Source organism: Corapipo altera, unplaced genomic scaffold (assembly GCF_003945725.1).
Source record: "Corapipo altera isolate COAL_440 unplaced genomic scaffold, ASM394572v1 0, whole genome shotgun sequence".
Lineage (NCBI taxonomy): Eukaryota > Metazoa > Chordata > Aves > Passeriformes > Pipridae > Corapipo > Corapipo altera.
The window spans coordinates 33,292,017-33,313,187 of record NW_020884872.1 but is presented as its reverse complement, the minus strand read 5'-3'; the positions used below and the strand labels follow the sequence as shown (position 1 = coordinate 33,313,187).

General features: G+C 41.6%; 1 protein-coding gene across 3 annotated transcripts in view; it reads left to right on the top strand.

The window, feature by feature from the left end:
- Positions 1-288: 288 nt before the first annotated feature.
- Positions 289-21,171, top strand: part of SLC9A7 (solute carrier family 9 member A7) — a 73,323-nt gene continuing 52,440 nt past the window's right edge. For 2 of the 3 annotated variants that reach the window (XM_027642912.1, XM_027642902.1), the window contains exon 1: positions 289-542. In XM_027642912.1, coding sequence (XP_027498713.1) covers positions 377-542 — 166 coding nt within the window. In that variant the 5' untranslated portion in view covers positions 289-376. The remainder of the gene's footprint in view (positions 543-21,171) is intronic. The other variant, XR_003527579.1, reaches the window with a different exon arrangement.

Genomic DNA, 21,171 nt, shown 5'->3' with positions numbered 1-21,171 from the left:
GCCATCCCTGCACCTCTGCCGGGCGGGGGCAGCCGGGCCGGACACGGTGGAAGGAGGAAAGGAAGACACTGCGCTCTCACGGGAGACGAGCCTTCGCTGCGCCTTTAAGGGGCCGGGGGAGGCGGTGGCGGGCGGGTTTCTGCGCGCCGGGGCCGCTCCCTCCCGCCGTCCTTTCCCTCCCCCGCGAGGCGGGCAGTGGGCAGTGCCCGCGGGCCGCTGCCGCGGGAGTGGAGCGGAGAGCCGCGGCATCCCTCCCTCCCTCCCTCCCGCAGCCATGGCTGTGCCCCTGCGCCGCCGGCTGCCGCTGCTCCCGCTGCTCCTGCTGGCGGCCGGCGGGCTGCGGGCGGCGGAGCGGAGCGGCCGCAGCAGCAGCGCCATGGAGGAGCTCGCCACCGAGAAGGAGGCGGAGGAGAGCCACCGGCAGGACAGCGTGAGCTTGCTCACCTTCATTCTGCTGCTCACCCTCACCATCCTCACCATCTGGCTCTTCAAGCACCGCCGCGTCCGCTTCCTCCACGAGACCGGCCTGGCCATGATCTACGGTGAGTCCCGCGGGGGCCCCGGCACCACCTGCTCCTCAGCCCGCGGAGTCACCCGCGGCAGGTGCCGGGAGGGGCGGGGGGCGGCTGCGGGCCGCTGTGCCCCGCCGGAGGAGCGCCGAGCCCGCGGCGGGCGGGCGGCAGCACACGGCTAGGCCGAGCCCCGGGCAGGGGCAGCCCCGCTGCCGCAGAGCCTGACCGCCCCCGCCGCTGCTCCTGGGTCCCCTCCCTTCGCCCCCGCCTTTCCTGGGACAGAAGGAGACTGCCTCCCGTACGGCAGCGGAGCGGTGTCCTGCGGGAAGGTGCGTCCCACCGCCGTGGCCGTGCTGGCGGGGACAGCGTTCCAGTGACCCTTCCCGCCGCAGACAGGCAGCTCGCCGGCCGTACTTTCAGCAGTGTGGAGCACCGGGACGTGCAGGTCATCGCGGTGATGACTTTGGAAATCGCCATCCCGATGCCCTCGCCGTGCTGCGGCCGCAACACGAGAAAAGGAGCGTGTTTAGGCTCCGGGATTTGCTCCCTGGCTGTTGGCGCGCTGCTCTCACCGGTGGCCCGCGTTTGCGGACACCGACTGACCGCAGTGACACCACGCACCCTGACAGCGCCCGCGGCTCATCCCGAGCCCTCCTGGTGGAAGGAGAGCTGTGCTGAGTTGTTTGCCCTCTCCAGCCCCCTTTTCTTGGTGGATGTGAGCAAAGGGAAAGTAAACTCCTCAGCAGAAGCTGTGTTTCCTCCCTGCGTTTGTGGGGCTGATGGTCCGGAGAATCCAGGCTGGGCTGGTTAATGTTCACGGTGCTGATCTGGTCTCTCTGGTGCTGTGAATTGCTGGCGCAGAGGGCGGCAGGTGAGCCTGCACCGGGGACGTGGAGCTCTCGCTCCGCCGGGAACGCGAACGGTTGTATTTGGTGCGCAGTTTGCTACGCAGAGCATAATCGGTCGCGATGAGGAGCAGCCATCCATTTAAAAAATGATTTGTCTGCTCGTGATTGGCTACTGCCATAAGCGCCGGGGGCACTTCTTCTCCTTCGTGAGCGGAATCGGTTCCTGCTGAACCGTGTGAAACACCTGGCCCATGTTGGTCGGGATGAGCATATTGATGGTAACCACAGATGAGAAATTCAGCACTCGAGGGGATGAGGAAAGTGAAGTGTTTCCTCCCCGATGAGTACTGCTGCTCTTGAGGGCTATGTGATTGCTTGCAAAGCAGTGGAATTTTCCTCTGGTGATGCTTCTCTTAAATCATCCCAATTTGCTCTTAGTCACTGATCTCTTTGCTGCATTGCTGTGTACTTCACATGTGCTCGTTGGTGAAGACTGACAAATTAACAACTGGGTATATAAATAAGTTATGCAGAGGCATTATAATGCTTAGCAGGTGAATAGTGCTCAGGAGACGGTAGATTAATTGTCTGTGTGCTGATTGGAAAAGAGGCAGGGTAAGGTGGTATTGAAGATGTGGTTTAGGTATTACCTCGTTTTTGGCACCTTCAGAAAGTTCCTTTATGTTTCATGATCATTTCAGTGATTTCAGTGACTTAGTTTATGGTGGAAATCTTGTGTATGTGGGAGTGCTAATGCATGCAATACAAGTACCAGGGCATCAAGGGCATTTGGGTACGTTTTGATGAGCTGTGTGGGAAATGAGAAATTGTTCAACTGGAGAGCTTCTGCCTCTCATTAAACTCAAATTAGTTTACTCTAACATATATTTCCTGATCCGTGAAATGGGTGTTAAGTTTCCAATGTGACGTAAAAGTGTCCAAGTTGTGTCTTAGGAAAGTCACTGTGCTATAGCTCTTTCTGCCCCCCTGACAGCATTGCCAAAAGAATGATTGGCTCAAACCATTCTATGTTCTTGGTGTGCCAAAAGTAATTTTTTTTTCATAAATCATTCCCCAATGCGCTCACCCTCTAAATGAGTCCCTTTAGCCTATCAAAATACGTGGTCTTCTCCCTCCTAAACAGACCAACTCTTGCCTTGTCGTAGCAAACATACTAGGAAACATGTTTAGTGAATTCAGTTCCTTTCTAATATGGTTAGCAACATGCTGGCAAAGCTCTACTGAGACCTAGTTTCACTTAAGCATTTTGCAGATTTTCTGTAGGGCAAGGAAAACAACATAGCGTCATAGTAACTTTCTGGTATACTTCTGGTAATCAGGCTTAATTCTTCAAATAAGAGTTTCTCCTTTTCCTTGCTTGTCTACTTAAAGGACAGTGGTTAAACTGATAGATGGGTTTCTATTTTGCTAATAATTTGGTATCTGAGAATTGCACTTCTAAAAAATATGTGTGTATTTGAAGTGCATATGTTTGATCATGACTGTCTTGAACACAAAATCAAAACATAATATTTCAACCAAAGAGTTTGAAGTTCTAAAAACACAAGTATTTATTTAGCTTATAAAATGCTAAATACAATTTAATTCAAGTCTTGAAACTGTAATAAGGCTGTTGCTGGATTGAAGTTAAATACTTACAAATGGCAGCTGCTCCAGCAACAGTATTGCTAATGCAAGCCATTATGGAGCAATCAAAAATACCCCAACACAACCCAACCTGACACTAATCTACAACAGAGCAACTAAGGAATTGAGGCTTTGCTGGCACATGTATTTCAACTTGTGATAATGATCGTGATGCTTGCTTTTATTTGTGTTAGTCCGAGGATAAAGTATTCTGAGATGTGTTTTCCCAGAATAGATTCAGTGGCAACTTTGTTTGGCAGGTTTCTTCATTCTCTGCTGTGAAGCATTGCCATTTAGTAGGGAGCAATAGTACATGGACCATGCACGACGAGAGCTCAGGGTAGAGCTTAAGGGTGGGAACTTATGGTGTCTCCCCAGCACTCTGCTCCTCAGGAAGCAACTGTCTGGGTACATAGATGTTTCCCAGCAGATTCAGTGGTATCACTCCCATTATGCAATTAGTTTGTCTCTTTTCAGAAGTGATAATTTAGGTACACTGGCCACTCATGCATCAGCACAGGTGTAAGTCCTATTAGGTACTTTTTTGACTGTGGGGTTGTTCTGGAACTGTCTGGGGACTACATGTCCTAGCACTGCAGATAAAAGTAAAAGCCAACCAGATTTGGGTACAGAGAAAGGAAAACAACATATGAAGAGGCATATAATACTTCAATTACCTACTGTGGATCAGAAATTAGATAAGCTGTGAGTGTTCGGGATAAAAACGTTATATCTATTCTGGAATACTCTGTATCAGACTAAGTTTCTGTATCCATAGAGTAGATACTGAAAAGATCTATTTTTAGCTCATCTGGCTGCAGTGCTCTGTTACCATTCTGATATCTACACATGCTAGAAATGACCTAACACATCTCCACTGCCAGCAAAATCATGTCCGTGTTGGTATTTAATAAGCCACTTTGACATAAGTCTCCTAATACTAGATTTAGGATCATAACTGAGCGCCCAGTTTTGAGGACATTATCCTTTCTCTGGCAACCTGCTTGTTCTTCCTGAAAATTATTTTAAATCACTTTGTTACGGGCTTTCAAAGTGAGTCTTGCTCAATTTTTTAGCTGCTCAGGATGTTTTAATAGTAATACCAATGTTTTCTGTAAACTTGCTTTATGGCCTGTGACTGGGTGAAAAAATTATAATTCTCCCACAAGATAAATTTATAAGAAATGCTGCCTATATCTGTTATTAACCTACATATATTTCAGATTTGCTTTTCAGGTGAGGTAGTTGGATAGCTTATAAATTGCTGATGTTTCTGAAGTATCTTTGGAGTACAATTCATCTGTAGTCTACAAAGCAGTAATCCTGGATTTCTTTGTTTTGTCGACGTTTTTGTGGGTTTGGGTTTTTTTTGTTTAGTTGTGGGTTTTTAGGAAGGGCAGTGGTTTTAATAGCAATTAAGATAAATTAGTTAATTTTTATGTTTGTGAACTTCATCTTTGAGATGTTCTATCAAATCAGCACCAGAATACCCTCTGATCACTGGCATGAACCAAAGAAGAGAGAAGTGGACATGTGCATTCCTTTTGTGTGAGGAAGCCTTTGGTGACATACCTGGCTGTTAAAGCTGCTACTGCTCTGCAGCACCACGTGATTGTAGGAAACAGGCAGAGGCTGAAGGGGGAAAGGTGTTCCTCTGCATATACCGTAATTCTCATCTGAATTAGAAAGTTAGCACGAACAGATGCCAGTTCTGTAATATAGCAGAACTCACATGTCTGCCTGCCTTCTGGCCCTTTGTGAGTGCTCATTGACTGGTTTTGTTGGTTGGAGTGTGCTGAGCTGAGTGGAGGTAAGCTGATGTCTAGAGCACAAGTTTGTTGTCAGTGAGGTTGTTCCATGATAGGTTAGTGTTGCACTTGTCTGGGCCCTGTAGGAGCTTGAGGTTTTCCTTTGTCCACTTCAGAAGGTTTCTTTTGCAACTACTTCCAGTTTTTCTTTGCTACTTTGCAATAGAAATATGTCTCTAAACAGATCCTCTGATGAATCTTCCTGAAAGAACACAAGGACTAAACTGGGATGCAGCTGCTCAAGTCGCTTCTGCTTTTGGTGCAGATGAGAAAACTGAAAACAAGATGCTAATGGTGTCCCGATCTCAGTGCTTCTTTACTGAGTCATTGGGGTTCCATGTTTTTAGAAGAGGATGAATGGGAGAGATCAGGCCTGGGTTTTCAGCTGTCTCCTTTTTATTTGGTAAAGTAGGCCTTTGTTTTATAGATGGTCATAGAAAGGTGATAGGGAGTATTTCCATGGCTGTGTTAATAAAAATCTACGTAGCAACTGGTGTGTAATCTTGTCTCTCTGGATTTTACAGTACTGCATTGTGAATTTTCTGTAACAAACAGTAATTGTTCATTCAAACACAATGAACAATTCAGATGCTGTTCTTTCTGATATTTAATTAAAAAAAGGTTGTGTTGAAGTGGTTATAGCTGTGTTGTCTCTTGTAGTGTCTTTAATAGACCTTTCTCACCTCCTGTGCTATAGAAAGACTAGTGCATCTTAACACTCAAACTGCCTTCACTCAAAGCAATTACGCACACAACAGGAAGTTCTCCTGGGTCACCTGAACAACCAGTCCTGGGCAGCGTTTAGGTGCACCAGTGCAACCTGTGAAACACCTTTCTAAAGTACTGCATGTCCTGGGCTCACTAACAGGGGTGGAACTCTACACTTCTGCTACTCCCAGCACAAGGCGTAAGCCTTGCCTCTGACTTGCCCAGACTCTTGGGTGACTGGCCTTGCCTCCAAGCCAGGATGGTTTTCTGCATACAAATAGGTCTGGAAGCAGTGATGGGAAGGCTCAACTCCCTGTGACAGAAGAGTGTTGTGGTTCAGATAGTTATGATCCTCTTGTATCCTCAGTACCCACAAACCTCACTTTGTGGGTGCATAGTAGCCCTTTCCCCCTTTCCTTCCTTCTGAAAGTTGGCCTCCCCTTACCAACTGACTCTGTAGAGTAGTTCAAGACAACATCTTAGACAATTACATGAAACCTTTCCCTTAGTAGGGAAATCATTCCGCTGCTATATGAACAATCATTCTCTTCATTAGGTAGCAGTGGCAGTTTCACCCTGCACTGATTTAGAAACCAGAAGTCTGAAGCAGGAACCACAGGTCAGACATAATTTAAAAAAAAGAAAAGTAAAGTTATAGTACACATTCTGCGGTCCAGAACTATGTACCTTGGCCTCTTAGGGGCCAGAAGTAACAATATTTTGTAGTTCCTATCTAAGTTTCTAACAGGTGTTGTATACTATGGATGTTCTCTCCTTGCTCACCTGCTGACTGCTGAGAGTCCAGCACTGAGCTGCTGAATTGTCCCTGTATGTTCAGGAGACAGCCTCAGTAGTTAACTCAAGTCTGTTGTTTCCACACTGACAGCCAGAAATATCAGCTTGTAGACTTTTTTTTTTCCCCAACAGAGAGTTCTTATTTGTGACTCAGGATTAAAGCTTTATCCCGTTTAATACTGAATATAGCCTTTCTCCCCTTGCTTTAGAACAAGTGATGTCTACACTGAAAGGATGTGATACAAGCAATGATTTTTTTTTTTTTTAGAAGGGTATTTATGTTGAAGGGTTTTTTACTAGTGTTGTAAAGAATACACAGAGATTCTCAGCAGTTCAGATCTTTTCTGTGCCTACCAGAGGTAGGCAATTTGGCTAAAACGCACTGCTTTTTTTCTCCGGTTAAAAAGCACTTCAGCCAGCAATTAACTGAGTGTGAAGAGAGAAGAGAAATTGTATGAAACTGTTTGGGTTTTTTCCTGTGCCCTGAAATCAGACTATTCACTTTACTTTAAAAGCACCTAAAGGCCCTTGAAAGCTATGTTGGTAGAAGCTGGGTTTTTTTATTGGGGAGAAATAGTTGAAGGCTCCATCTAAATTAGAGTCAAGAAGATGAACTGTGCTCTTAGCCAGGGGTGGTGTGTGGTTTCTGTACATTCTTCCTGGCTTTGATATTTCATATTCCTTTTCAAAGGCTGGGTTTAAGCTCTGCATTTCTTGATACAGATGTTATGTGTGGGTGATGGATGGAGAAAGATTGCACTCCTATCCTGACAGAGCTCTTATGGGTGCAGCACTGCTGCCAGGAGTGTCCATGGGCTTGGCTACTCTGCTGCCTTTGATTACTCAGCAATGGGGTAGCTCTGCTGCCACTGGAGGGTCCTGGCCCTAATGCCATGCTGGGGGGACTTGCAGGTCTGCTGTAGTCTAGGCTACTTCTCCACAGCTGCCACTTTCTTCACTTGTAGTTTTTTTTCAAAATGCCTCTGCCTTGTTGAAATCGATCTATAGTAAATGGTTTTAAAGACAGCTGAGGCCACCAAAACACCCATTGCAAACTTTAAGTACACATTATGAGTGTATTTCTAATTCTTCCTCTGTTACCTTGTAAGACCCTTGGAGGGGAAGTTTGAACAGCAGAGCTGTGGGGCTGATGGATGGATACCTTGGTGTGATGGCTTTGTGGAAATGTTTAAATAGACTGGTCTGCTTATTCAGAATGCCATGTGTCTCCGTAGTTGTCTTCACTTCTCACTTATGCTTAAAAAAATAAGTTAGGACTGAGGAGATTTTTTTTTTTTAAGTGGGTTTGACATGTTCTTCTGCTCTTTCTTTATGAGGTTGTGAGACTATTCTTAATAAAAAAAGGATGGAAACAAAGGAGCATGGTATAAAAGCATTCTAAAATGCAATTAGCTTGTCTGTGCATAAGATGACAGTCTTCAATGTGTTGGCTGTTTGTGGATTCATAGTGTGTGCACCTGCAACTCTTGCTATAAGTAGCTAGTTAAAGAGAAAGCTGCTTCTGTTGCTTGGTGTCCCTTACATGTGAAATTGTTCACTGTGCCAGCTCTGCAGCTGACACACCATGTCCGTGATCAGTGCCAACACACTGAGTGTAGTTATTGCTTCTGAGGCTCGGATGCTGTCCCATTAATTCAAGAATTGGATTAAATATGAAAACTGCTGTTAACCTTTACCACTGCTCTGAATATGAGATACTAATAGAAAGATGTTATAACTGATGATATTTTAAAAATATGAAGTGTCCTACAAAGATATGTCTAGTTTTTGATTTATACTCTGAATCCATAAGGATGGATACTATCCGCTTCCACTCTAATTCTAAGAAATTATTTCCCCACTACCACACACTTGACAGTTGATATCGAGTCCTTCAGTGGTGAAAGGGGATCTGCATTTAACATGCCATATGCTGTTCTGCCGTTGTTTTACTGGTGCATAATCCTTTCTATTTCTCAGTCTTTCATGTCAGTCTCCATTGTGCTTACTGATTGTGTAATGACCTTTCTCCTGAGAAGAGTCCCCTTATCCATGAGACAACTTGACTGTTCTTCCTTAAATTGCCTTCTTAGTGAGCAAATTGTTAGTGCTAGCCATAGAATCTTTGCTCTGCTGCAGTTTGAGTACTTGCATTATGGTCTTTCCTGAACATACAAGTCATGCTTGTCCCATCCAAAACTCTGCTGAGGATGGACATCATGTATTTACATTCCCTGTACACCCAGCACCCTTATTTTCAGTCTTAGGATCTGGCTGGTTTTGTAGGTGAACCAGAAACTCTACTCTTTTATATATCATGAAGTATTAAAAAAAATTACATTTGGAGAAGTAGAGGCTTTGTCTGGGAATCTTTGAGTGATCTGCATTGGCTTTTTGATGTAATGGCAATTTACCAAAGACCTACGTAGGCTCTGTCTCACTGATACTGTATTTACTTGTCTGTGTATGAGCAATGAAGTTGATAGCTTTAAGTGGTTGAGAGAGAATACAATTCATGCTGTATTTGTGTTTGCTACTAGATGCCATATTTGAACTTGTTATTCATGACCTGAAACACGAACTTATTTCAACTGTCTTTTAGTTTTGCTATGTAATTTATACTTTCAAAGTAGCCTTTAGAAGTTGGACTTCATAGAGGAGTTTGAACTGGCAAACACAGAGGACTCCCTGCCTAGTTGGGAGGGATATGGCACCTAGGTGGAAATAGCATTTACAGGAGATGTGAACCAGTGCATGGAGTTGGCATCACTGGCTACACTGCAGTTCTACCATGTCTGGAACATACCTGGAGGAAGAAAACTGGTGTAAAGGCTTATTTCTGTCATGGAAGTGACACCTGATTGTTTCTCCTGGGTTGTCTTTGATATTTCCTCTGTATTAAGCGTGGAGGAAGCTGACTGTAAGTGACCTTCCACAGACGTGTCTGGCAGGGTTAGCTGTAGCATCCTTTCCTGGCTCACAAAACTGAAGTGCACACTTCTGCTTGTTCAGTTTGTCTTGAATCTTTTACTTTGACAGTTGTCTTTGTATTGCTGCACAGCATAAACGATGTGGGTTTGTCATACCTGTCTTCAATACTAGTGTCTTACAGGGAATGTATTCCCACCAGACACTATTTATTCACCTTCTTCCAAGAATGATTCACGGCATTTTGAAGATATGATGGTGTGAGTGAAGTAACCTTCGTGCTGGAATAGACTTTTACGTAGGCAACTGAGTGTCAGTACCCTGTTTCAGCCTAATCATTATTGCTTTTGATCTCTGCACAGCAGTATGTCTGACTTGGCAAAAAATTGTTTATGAAGTTCATTTTTTACATCTAGAAATTTTAACCTTTTTCAGCCATGTTTGTATGTGTTGTAGTGGTTTGTGCACACACCTACAGACACACACACACTTACTCTCTTCCTGATGATCTTTTACAGACATTCATGGACATAAAATTAATCTTTTCCTCAGCACTGCATGACTGAAGAACTAGTGAGTGATTTTCTAATGATGACCTGCTTGTTAAGCTGCAGTAACAAAATATAATTGCAGTATACTCTGTTTATACATGTGCCTGCATGAAACAGAGAAATGTCAATGCAGATATCTTGCTGATACTTAATACTTGATTATGTCCCCCATTCCCTGAGGGAACCATAAAAAGAGTTTATTACTTTTGCTGGCAAATGCTTGAGTATATTTATTTAAACATGTTCAGTTTTTGATCCTAATGGTTTTGGGATCCCTTCCAAAGTGTAAAACTTGGGACAGTTCTGTGTACTTCAAACAGAAATACCTAATCTTCTCATAGCATCAAGTGCTTATGATGTCAGATGTATATTAATGTTTTGTCAACCCTAATTACAGATAAGGGAGACTTTGCTTTTTGCTTTTATGTATGACAGAGCCCCTCTCCTAAGGGCAGGGCAGGAGGTGTAAGCACAATCTACTTTGCATTTATAATCATTTTCTTTTTAGTCTATTGAAGCTGAGGCTCCTCACTGGGGCCTCAGTCTTTTAGGTACTAGTTAAACTTATAGTTATGTTCTTAAAAATGAAACTAGAAAAACAAACTCAAAATCTACCTCTGAAGCATTTGGTTTGCTATGCTCACTAGCCAAAGCCATAGGTTGTCTTTGCTTCTCTGTTACCAGATCACAAGTTGTTTTTCTGCATTATGAGTTACCTCTACCACAGCTCCAAGAGAAATTTAAGACTCCCAAAATTTTTGGAGAATGATGTCTATATGAATTTTAATAGCTTCTTTTTGCTTTCCTTTATTCATATACATGATGCTGACAGAGATAAATCTTGCTGTCCAATGGTTCCCGTGGGTTTTGTTATTCTTGTCTTTTAGCTCTCCTAAATGAAGTATTATATTTATGCTGACTGCATGCTTTTTTGTGGAAATCACCTAAAACTCTTTCATTGTTACTTCACTTCTCCCCAAGTGCATCCAATAGGTTACTTTAATGCTGATAACCTGGATTCCTGTCCATAGGTCAGACCTACTTTTTTTTTTCTTTTTCAGTCTAAACTAAAAATCTTTGCTCAGTTCCCTGCATAATGGGAATTGAGAGGGTTGGCTCAGTATCAGAATGGTTGAAATAGCCTGTCATTTTTATCTTCCTCCTGCTACCACAGTCTTCTCCATCACTGAGACTGGTTCCCCTGAGCACTAATGAAATTACCTGTACCTTGTCTTCACTTGTGAGCTGTTACCTATTTCTAGGTGATGTATATATAAGATATGAATTCCTGTGTCTCTCTATATGTCTACAACCTAGGCTTTCATTGCAACATTGGCTCCTTTGATGTTCTGCTTCTCAAGGCACAGGAGAATTGTGTTTGGATTAAACTTCTGCTGTTTGTGTTACAATAAACTTTTTTCCTTGACCGTCTCTTGCTTTGTTGCTGTGTTCTCAGCTGTCCTCCTGGTTCTGTGGTTCTGTTTTAGATTTTTTTTAATTAATACTTAATGAATCAGTGTTTTTGTAAAGTGAAAAGTAAAGATGCCACTCTCTCTAGGAACATCTAATTATAGCAAGAATCAAACTAACTTTTTTTTAACTTGCTGATAGGCTGTGTCAAAAGCAAGACCTACTCTTCAGTCTTTGTGCTTCCAAAGAAGGCTTAAAGTTTGACTCGTGAGCAAAGTATGGATTTCACAGCTATGATAAGAAAAGTTGGACCACAGACAACTATTTACCACCAGGGTTATCTAATAGATTTTTCTTCGATTAGTGAGGAAATTTGAGTTTATTTGTAACATTAAGTTATAATGAGTTTGTAAAAAAAGTTCTTCACTGAACCCTTCTTCTGAGATCTTCAGAACCTTTAATTGCAGAAAAGGGCAATGCTTAAGAACAAAAGTCGGAGCTTTTGTAATGGTGCCAAAGTGCCAGAATCCAAATGTGCATGGTGTTTTCTGTACACTGAGATCCTTAAACTGATCACATTTCTGACCCACGTGTGTGCACCCACACACAACGTGCACACCTCGTAGTTGAATTGCTCACTTTCCAGAATAGCCTGTTCTTGTGTAATACTCTATCTGAGCACAGAGACAGATTTCTGAAGCTTTACTTGACTGGGAACAGTATTTCTTTACACTTGATTTACTATAGAAATATTTTACACGTGGAGATGGTATTTTTTTCTAGTGAAACCATAAAGACTTGTCAACTAAAACTCAGATATCCTCTTTCTATTATCCTGAAATATAAACTGAGTGTATGTTGCATGGAGAATATAAAAGGTCTCTGAACCATATATGAAATAAATATATGATCACTGGCAATCTGATGCACCTTAAATAATGGTTAAGTATACTCCTAATTTTGACAGCTCTTACTACAAGTAATTTGCCTGTTACAGTATATTTGCCTTACTGGTTGAGAAACTGGAAACAGAAGCTTTTGACAAATATAGAATTATGGGAAGTTCCTGCTCCAGCAGGGGTTTTCTGTGTTTTGGAGGGGGTGGACTGGTTTTACCAGGAGGGTGTTCTGGGGCAGTTAAAAAGGATTGGGAAGATCTTTCTGATTCCTGTTAGCAGTTGTTTGCCAGAGGTCCATTGAACAATTCTGGACTTCAAAGTTAAGGAAAATTAATTTGAAAGCAATATCCATTTTAAAATGTGTGGAATTAAGTTCGGTTTCAGACTGTAACTCGAACTGACCAAGTTCCATGGACTAGGGGCTACTACTCTCATATTTGCAGGACATGTTCTGCTAGACAAGTGGTTGTCTTGATCAGGAAAATTTATCTATTACTTAGTGTTTGATAGGTTTGAGGATCAAGCAGGTTTTTTTAAGCTTCAGTGGGTAGGAGGTGAGCCAGTACTGGAGAAGTCACCTAAGCTGTCCAGCAGAAGTTCCAGAACAAGCTGCTGTTGCAACGGCTACCCCAAGGAGAAATGCTTGGCTGAATTGTATCTGCAGAGAGAGAGATGTAGCCAAGGAGAAGGCAGAAGATTCTATGAGGCTTATTGAAATGGGCTGAGAGACTGGAAGACAGAAACATTCTGGCGGAATGATTTTTTTTTTTTTTTTTTGGTAGGGGTGACAAAACAGTGGCTGAAAAACTAGAAGCTTTTCTGCAAAGAGGAAAAATGTTCTGATTACTAGTCTAGAGTTTTCATTGTTATATTCCTGTGCTATTTGTCAGACCTTTCTACGTAGTCTGTGGGTCACAGTCCAGTAACCTCAACTCTTTGAGGTGATAAGCAGGAAATCCTGAAAAACGACACTTCCTTTTAAGAACTTAACTGAGCAGGGAATTTCTGACTGTGACTGGGGTTAGGCTGCTGAGGTATATAGTGGCAAAGATTTTTAGAAGTCAATGTTGGTTTTATCATCTCTGAACCACCACAAGTAAGTTGCTCAGCGCTTAAAAATGTTTTTAGTCACCTGTTCATGCTGCTTTTTTTCTTTGTACTCCTACTTGCTTGGCACACCTGCAGGAATGGTATGATAGCAGGGAGCAAGGGAATAGTTGAGCCACTGCTGCTCATCAGCCTGAAGTTAGAACCCAGATTTTATCATAGCCTGTTTATATGGGATGGAAAAAAAAGTGTGTCTGTATTTACAGCTCCATGAAATACCAAGTATCCAAGCATTGTGAAGTCTTTTAATTTTACTTTTTGCCTTTTAGAGATGGCAAATAGTATTAGACCAGAAGTATGCAACAGGAAAAGTTTGGTCAAGGCTGTTTGGAAAACTCCTGGCCAAACTCAGATCATGAGCTGTGATTCTGTCCTTACTCACTGATTTCCATCAGCATCATCTTTACTGTTCAGGGAAAAGCAGAACCTCTACTCTGAAGCAGTGGATGCTGTGCATGCTCTTTGCTCTTGTATTGGTTATAAAGGTCCCCAATTAAACATGATCTGACTTTGCATATCTGACCTGTTTCCAGAGCATATCCATATCTTTTTCTTTATAGTAGCCATGCAAAGCAGGCAGGCTGCCATGTTTCTTACGGAATAAGTACAAGTGCTAGAGAGTATAATGGTGCTGGACTGTCCCTACCCCATGGCTGAGTCAACCTGGCACAGAGGCATGGAGTGACTTCTTGTGCCCTCTTTTCTAGCCAACGTACGGAGAGCTGACTAATTTTTTTCAAGGGTGCCTGACTATGGGTAAAACAGTTAATGGGGGAGTTTCCTGGGTGTCTTGTGGGGTTTTTGGTGTTTCCCACAAGTGTCTTAGTATTGGGCATTGTGTGCATAACTCATGTTACAAGATCCTCTCTGTCCTTTATTTCTGTCTGATTTGGTGCAAAGTTTTAGTTACTGTTGTAGCAGGAGAATTGTAGGACACTGTCAACTTTCAGTTGAATTTAATGGTAAATCTTCCACTTAGACTGCTGGAAAAGACAATCTTTTGTTCAGAGAGTAATCAAGACTGAATCCAGTGCTCAAAGCAAATATTTTAGCAGTGGCCAGTCATTAGGCTGGGTACTGAATATGCAGATTTCTTATATTTAGTGATATTATCTGCCAATTTTTTTTTATTGTTACATTTTTTGGTTTAAAACTTGGCAGCCTGACACTGAGTGTTTTCCCAGTGATCTGGCAGTTCAGTCTGTCAGCATTTAGCATGAGCAACTGGGCACACCTTTTGTCAATGCTTTGCTATTATAACAAATATGACACTTTCTCCTGCACCCATCTGGATCTCATAACCTGCAACATTATGATAACAATGCTGTACTCATCCCTGATGTTCTGTTGTTCCTTCTGAAATATTACAGCTATTTTACAGCTATAATGTTCCAGAAGAAAATGGTAGGCTAAACAGTCTACTTGCTTTCTTAGGATAATTAGCTTCAATCCCAAAACTAGTTTTCTATACCTGTGAGTCTAAGGAGCAGTTATCCAATTTGATCTTCCATTTATTATTGCTTAACCAGGTCATATTTCATAACAAGTCCTCTTGCTTAAATTGATACAGCTTAAATTATGAAGCTTGTTAAAAGCTTCACGAAAAATGCAATGAATGTGTATTTACTGGGTTACGTTAACTATTGTGTAATTTATTTTTAGAATTTGGGAGACAATTTTTTTATTTGCACTGGGTTATAGCAAAAGTACCGTGCAGCTGGTTTGCCTGCTACTAAGGAAAGGCTCACTGAAGCAGTAATTCTCTTGAGGTCCTTGGCGTGAACATGCATTGCAACAGTAATTTTTCTCAAGAACTATTTTAATTGCTACAGCTTCAGAATACATCATTGTCAGGACCTACCATAAACATACTTTTGTACAGCAGCAGCAGAGAGATCCACAATACCTGCAACAATGTTTGAACATATCTGTAACCTCTTTTTATTTCTGTCATTTCTTCTTTCTGTGAGTTATGGATCCCTAGGCAAAAAGGAGTGGGGAAATGTAGTCTTTCTGTGTATTTGGGAAGGAGGGTACTGTGAAATAACTTCGTTCATACGGAAGCCCTTTGCAGTTTTTGAAATACAGCATTTAAATGATGTAGTACTTCATAAACAATTTTTACTAAATTTCCACCATTTTCCTGTTTTGTTTGTAGTGTGTATGCTTTCTAGCTGACCACTGTACAGATCAGCAAATCTTTAGTGCATGCTCTGAAAGCTTGGATTTTCTTTGGATGGATTTTCATTATGGCCCTATTGCCATTCTTTATAATCTAAAGAAAGCCTGCATTCATAAGGATTACTGCATCTGTGAAGGATGAAGAATAAGTAGGAATGATGAACTCTAGTGGTCATGAATGGGCAGATTGTCTTGGGCATTTATTCAGTTTTCAGTATATTGTGGAGTATTTGGGCTGAAAAAATGTTAGCACTCAAAGGGTAACATACTCATTTTATTAAAAGCACAGTACAGTACTCAGAGTGCATATTCCAAGACCGCATGTGCTGTACTAGTGTATCTTCCTTCCTAAATGTGACTGATTTGTTTATTTCTCACTAAAAACTTGTAATTTTAGATTTTATTTCTACTTTCCATTGCTAGCTGTCTTAGCAAAAAGGTGCTTGCAATTCTGAGTGGGATGCTGCACTGCGTTATGTCAGGAGCACTGAAGAAGGAATACTTTGCTGTGCTGGCTGAAGATCAGAGTTGATTCTGGAGTCTGAAATGTTCCCTGTATTTCTCAAATATAAATAGTACTGTGACCAAGAGTTATGTGCCTTCAGACTCCAACTTGCTCTTGGTGTGGTGGGTCGTACTAAATGCAAGTTTTTTCAGTGGTGTTCTGATAAAGCACTTTAACAATTCTATCCCCAGTAATAACAGTCTCTTCTAAATATGATGTTAATCAGGAGTAAATGGCCACTGGGCAGTTGCTATACTCTTACGTGGCATGCAGCACTTTGCAATACTCTGGTCCTGGAGCAACTGAGTAACATCTCATTTTAACAGTTTACTCTTGGTGGAACAATCCAGTTGAAGTACTACCAACACTTTAAATAGATAAAGCATTAGGAATTTAGTACAATATAATTTAAAATAGAGAATTAAAATGAATTCTTTGGTAAAGTGTTTTGCAGGGTATGGGTATCTAGTGTGTCTGGCACTGAGGCTGTGGCTCAGGACATGTCTTGACTGACTGGGGCTTCTGATTCCATTGGGGGTAGCTGGTTTAGCAACTGCACAACCCAAATATAACACCTGTTAATGCTGTATAAAAAACACTAGCACTTATGTGAGTGTCGTTTATTACACGTAGTATTAATACTTTCTTCTGAAGAAGGTTTTCTTGCCTTTGAGTTTTCACTATGGAATCTCCTTTGGTTGAGTCAACAAGCAAATCTGTGGACTTTGACACAGCTGCTGGAGTGGTAGATCTTAGTGGTACTTTTTGAAGACAGTCTTTTCCGATCAATATTTTGATAGTGACAGTTTGCTGTCAGTTCTTGCATAAAGAGCCTTTGAATAGCAAACGAAGAGCTTGAAAATAGTAGCTATTTCAGATATATACACATAGATTTAGAGGAGGAGAAGCAAGGGGGAAGGGATTTCCCCTTGACGAAGATACAGATATAAGCTGCCTAGGCACATATTTTGAATAGTTTTCTTCAGATTTTTCTTCAGTGAAATTATTTTATGTGTAGTTGCAATCTTTAGGGTCTTTGCTAGTACTAGACTTGAGTACACAGTGATGTGCTTTTTTTGCAGATCTCTGCTAATGTATGTGTGTTCCCTGGTTTGACAGGAACTGGTGTGACTATGTTTCCTGACATCAGGACATCTGTGATTATTGCTCATAGGTGTTGTTAATTGAATATTTGCACTTCTGTGGGTACCATTTGCCCAGCTGCTATCTGTCAGGCTGGATTTGTATTACTATAGCCATATCACAGATATTATTTTTTTCATGTTCCTACTTGATAATTTTGACAGGTCGTTCTGAAGGAACTGGCCTGTATAGTACGTTTGTATGAACCAGCTTCCATGCTACTTCTGGCACAGGAAATTGAATAACAATGTCCATTATTACTATCTTCCATGCTCATGTGAACTTCTAGGATATTTCGCCAGGTCTATGGAAACTACAAAAGCCATGACTTGAGAGTCACTACTCCAAAAGTGTACCAGTCCAACCTGTGCTCTGCTTCTGTCCACTCTAAGAAAACACATCATCATCTCTGTCAGTGTACCTCACTCATGCTTCAGCAATGCTAGCTCAACTTCTTCTTTACCTTGGGCTCAAGGATAGTGTTTCTAGCAGCAGTGAAGGTCTAATACTGGATGTTGTTTGAGATAAAAACAGAAAATTACCTCAAACATTTGACTTGAAAGGTCTGTGTAACTCCTGGTGTTGCCTCTTATCTTCTAGAAGAGACCTTACATATGGAACTGCTATCATGTAACATGTCTCTGTAAAGTTTTCTTCCTTCTCCTATTTTTTCGGAATGTAATTGCTACTCTCCTGGAGTTCACTCAGTCATTAAACCCTGTGATGTGTTTGCAGGGGAGTGCTATAACTCCATCTTGCAGGTGAGGAGTTGTGGCAAGCATCAAAAGCACTCACTGAATCTCTTTTAGTTGTCTCTTTTTGATGCCTGCAATTGGGATTTTCTTCTCTTTAAGCTCCATGCTATGCTCTCATGTATTGGTGAAGTTTTGAAAGCCCACTACTGTGGTAAACCAAACCCCTAAATACTTACTTGTTCAAAAATGCCAAGTCCTGCCCCCTTGTAAAAAGGGACATCTGGTTGTTCGCATCACCTGGAAGCAAACTCAAGACTGGAATCTAACTCTGCAGACAGCATGGCTTTGCTTTAGGGCTTTGTCATTCTTGGAAGAGACCCATCTTGCTGATATCCTTAACAAATTCTAGCAAACTGGATGGGATCCTAGTACACAGCAGCCTCCTGTGGGTTTTATCAAGTCCAATCAGAGTAAATCTAAGATGTGTTGGAACGACGCCGGATTTCATGTTTGAGCTGTCTAACCCAATGCAATATTCTCATGTTCTGCCTGCTGATTTCTGGGAGTGGAAGGCAATTTTCTAAACTGAAATGAAGTTTATTGTGCTGCCTGTACAGAGTGGAACACTTCAGTTTGCTTTAGAAAATTGTGTTCTGGGTAGAAACATGTTTTGGTTACAGCTTCTTTGCACTTTGCTTCTTGGTGAGTGTCTTTGCTTTATTGACAGTCAGTGTGTCATCACTCAGCCTTTTTCCTCCCTGTCTGAGCTATGTCAGGGTGCCCTCCCTGCTCCAGTGTGTGTGGGTCTTCTGGTGTCACGTGAGTTTGCGCTGTAGTCTTGATCAAGGTAAATGTGGAAGCCTAGCTAAATATCCACAACTGGTTCTAATCTTTTATAAACAATGGCAGAACTGTGATGGAAGCCTCTATGGAAATACTCATAACTTGATTTGGATTTTTCTTCCTAGTGTAGTAAATGATTCTTTTAACCGCTAAAATAATCTTTTCTCACTGTTGTCACTTTTGTTTGATTTTTTTTTTTTTAGAAGTCTTAAATTTCTTTTTTGAATCCCTCTTTAAAAAACTTTATGAATGTCTCTAGTTAATCTTTCACAGTGAATTTGTTTTAAAGCACAGGCATTAATAAGGATAGGACATAAGTATAGCAAAATAGAATGGTATAAATTTTATTTGACAGAATTTGCCTTGCTTTTATGAGACATTTCCTCAGAAACTGGAACTGTGAAATGTTGTTCTGACAGAAATATTTTCTACTCCTTGTCTGAAAAAAAAATCAAGTTACTTTCATGCAATCACTCCTTTTGCAAAATCTATAGCAACATTAGATGAAGATACCACAGAGACCACTCAGTCTGTCAGTGTTGGATTGCAAAGTCTTGAGTCTTGTTGACAACTCTGCAATTTGTCTGGCCTTAATATTTAATAAGCCTAATACTCTGCAACCTCAGAGTGAGAGCAGTTCTTTTAATAACTACCGTGAGCTTTTGCCAGAGCTCTCACCATTTAAAGTCCGAGGTGTGCTTGCAACACTGTGTCTGGAGGGTAAAGCATTACTCATCCGTTTTAGGGTTCCATGCTCTTGTAGTATTAAACTTCTAAGCAGTTTGCAGAAAGAATACTTTATATGGCACATGAGACCTTGGTTTTGCTCCTCATCAGTGGGAATTACTCTAAGTCTCGGGTTGCCTTTTTAGGAGGTATTAAGAGGTTAGTGTCCAGGTAGTGCTGCAGCTTGCATGTTCTGGTAGTCCACTTCTTGCTGAGTGGCTTACTGGGACCTAGACTTTTCCAGAGGGAGCCAGTTGTTAAATGCACAGGAGATAAATGAGAGGGGCAACCCACACCTGCCGGTGAAATGGCAACAGTCAAAGCTGCAGATAAAGGTCTGCTGATATGATAGAAAAAAGCAGCTGAGGCTGCTCCATAAAGACAAATTTTTATTTTTGTCTTCAGCCAAAAGCCACGGGGAATCTTGAAGAAATATTGTCTGAATAAACTGGCTTAGGCAGCATCTGTGAACCTAAGGGCTCTTTCATGCCAAACTTCTGATTTGAACTCTGGTTTTGTCTTTGGGTCAATTTTCTAGATTGCTAATCATCTGCAGGTTCCTACCAGTTGGGCTTACTTGTGAGAGTGGCAAGTGCATCTTGTATTCGAAATTTGCAAGATTGTGTTGGAGGCTACTGTTTAAACAGCTGTTTCTTCTGTTTTTCAGGCAGCCTAAATGAAGAATCTGACTTTCTTCTTTCTGCAAACTCTTAGCCAGTAGAAAGTAATGCACAAATTAAAAGTACTTGTCATTATATTGGCATATTTCACCAAGGAAATCCATGCTGTAGTTAATAACATTTTGAATTACTTTTGTGTAAGAAACTGCGTATCTGAAGTTTAAAAACTCTGTTGTGTGGTTTTGGAGTTTTCTAAAACTTCTCCAAACACACTGCAGTCTCCAAACTCACGGAAGTGGTTTTCTTTAGGACTCAAAAGTGGTTTTAGCAAGTAACGTTCAGCTGACATTAAAAGGGAAAAAAAAATTCTTTTTTTTTTTTTCTTCTTTTCTCTCTAGAGACTTGAATCACTGTTTGATCATTTCCCTTTCTCTTTAGTCATGACAGTTGCAGTTGCAAACGCTTTGTCTGAACGTATCGGTTTTGTCCTAATAAGGCTCTAGATTTTGAATATGAGCTTGAACTTTTAGATTTGCTCTTCAGACTTAAGTTGGTGCTTACACTTCAACACTGTAATTTGTTTTGTTTGCAGTTGATTACTGTTATTTTTTCCCCATCCATCTTGATGAACAACCAGCAAGATAAATGTGTGGGAGCTCTTGCAAACTGCTAATGGCTTTTAACAGGCAAATCGTTAAATCAGAACTCTCTTCAAGTGTGCCAGGGACTTTCAGTGTCTGCAAAAAATGAACTTTGTTTACAGCACATCTGTGACTTTTTTAACATGAATCGCACAGAGAAGATTCAGTGTCTGCCTATGGGGTGTATATTACCTTGTCTAATACTTTGAGGCATATTAAAATGTATCTTCTGAAGTGTAAAAAGTATCATGTTGGGCTGAAAATGCTCAGTTGAGCTGGAAGCCTCAAGCAGTGGGATGAAAGGAAAAGTCATTTGTCTTTTGACTTGGCACTTGGAGCAGCAATGGGAGAAATGGGAAAGCCTAGGCTCTGACTGGTTTCTCCTCGTTTTAATACTTGTCTGCTTGGAAGAGATAACAGCTGCGTTTCCTGCTGGCTCTGGGCAAGAGCCATTCACTGCTCCTGGTGGCTTCCCTAAATGTCAAGGTATACAGAGGTATGGTACCAAAACTAAGCTTGGTGGACACAACACAGAAGCTTGCAATGAATTCCCCTAGATACTTACCCCCGCTGAAGTAAATCTGCAGTCCTTATGTGTTAGCTA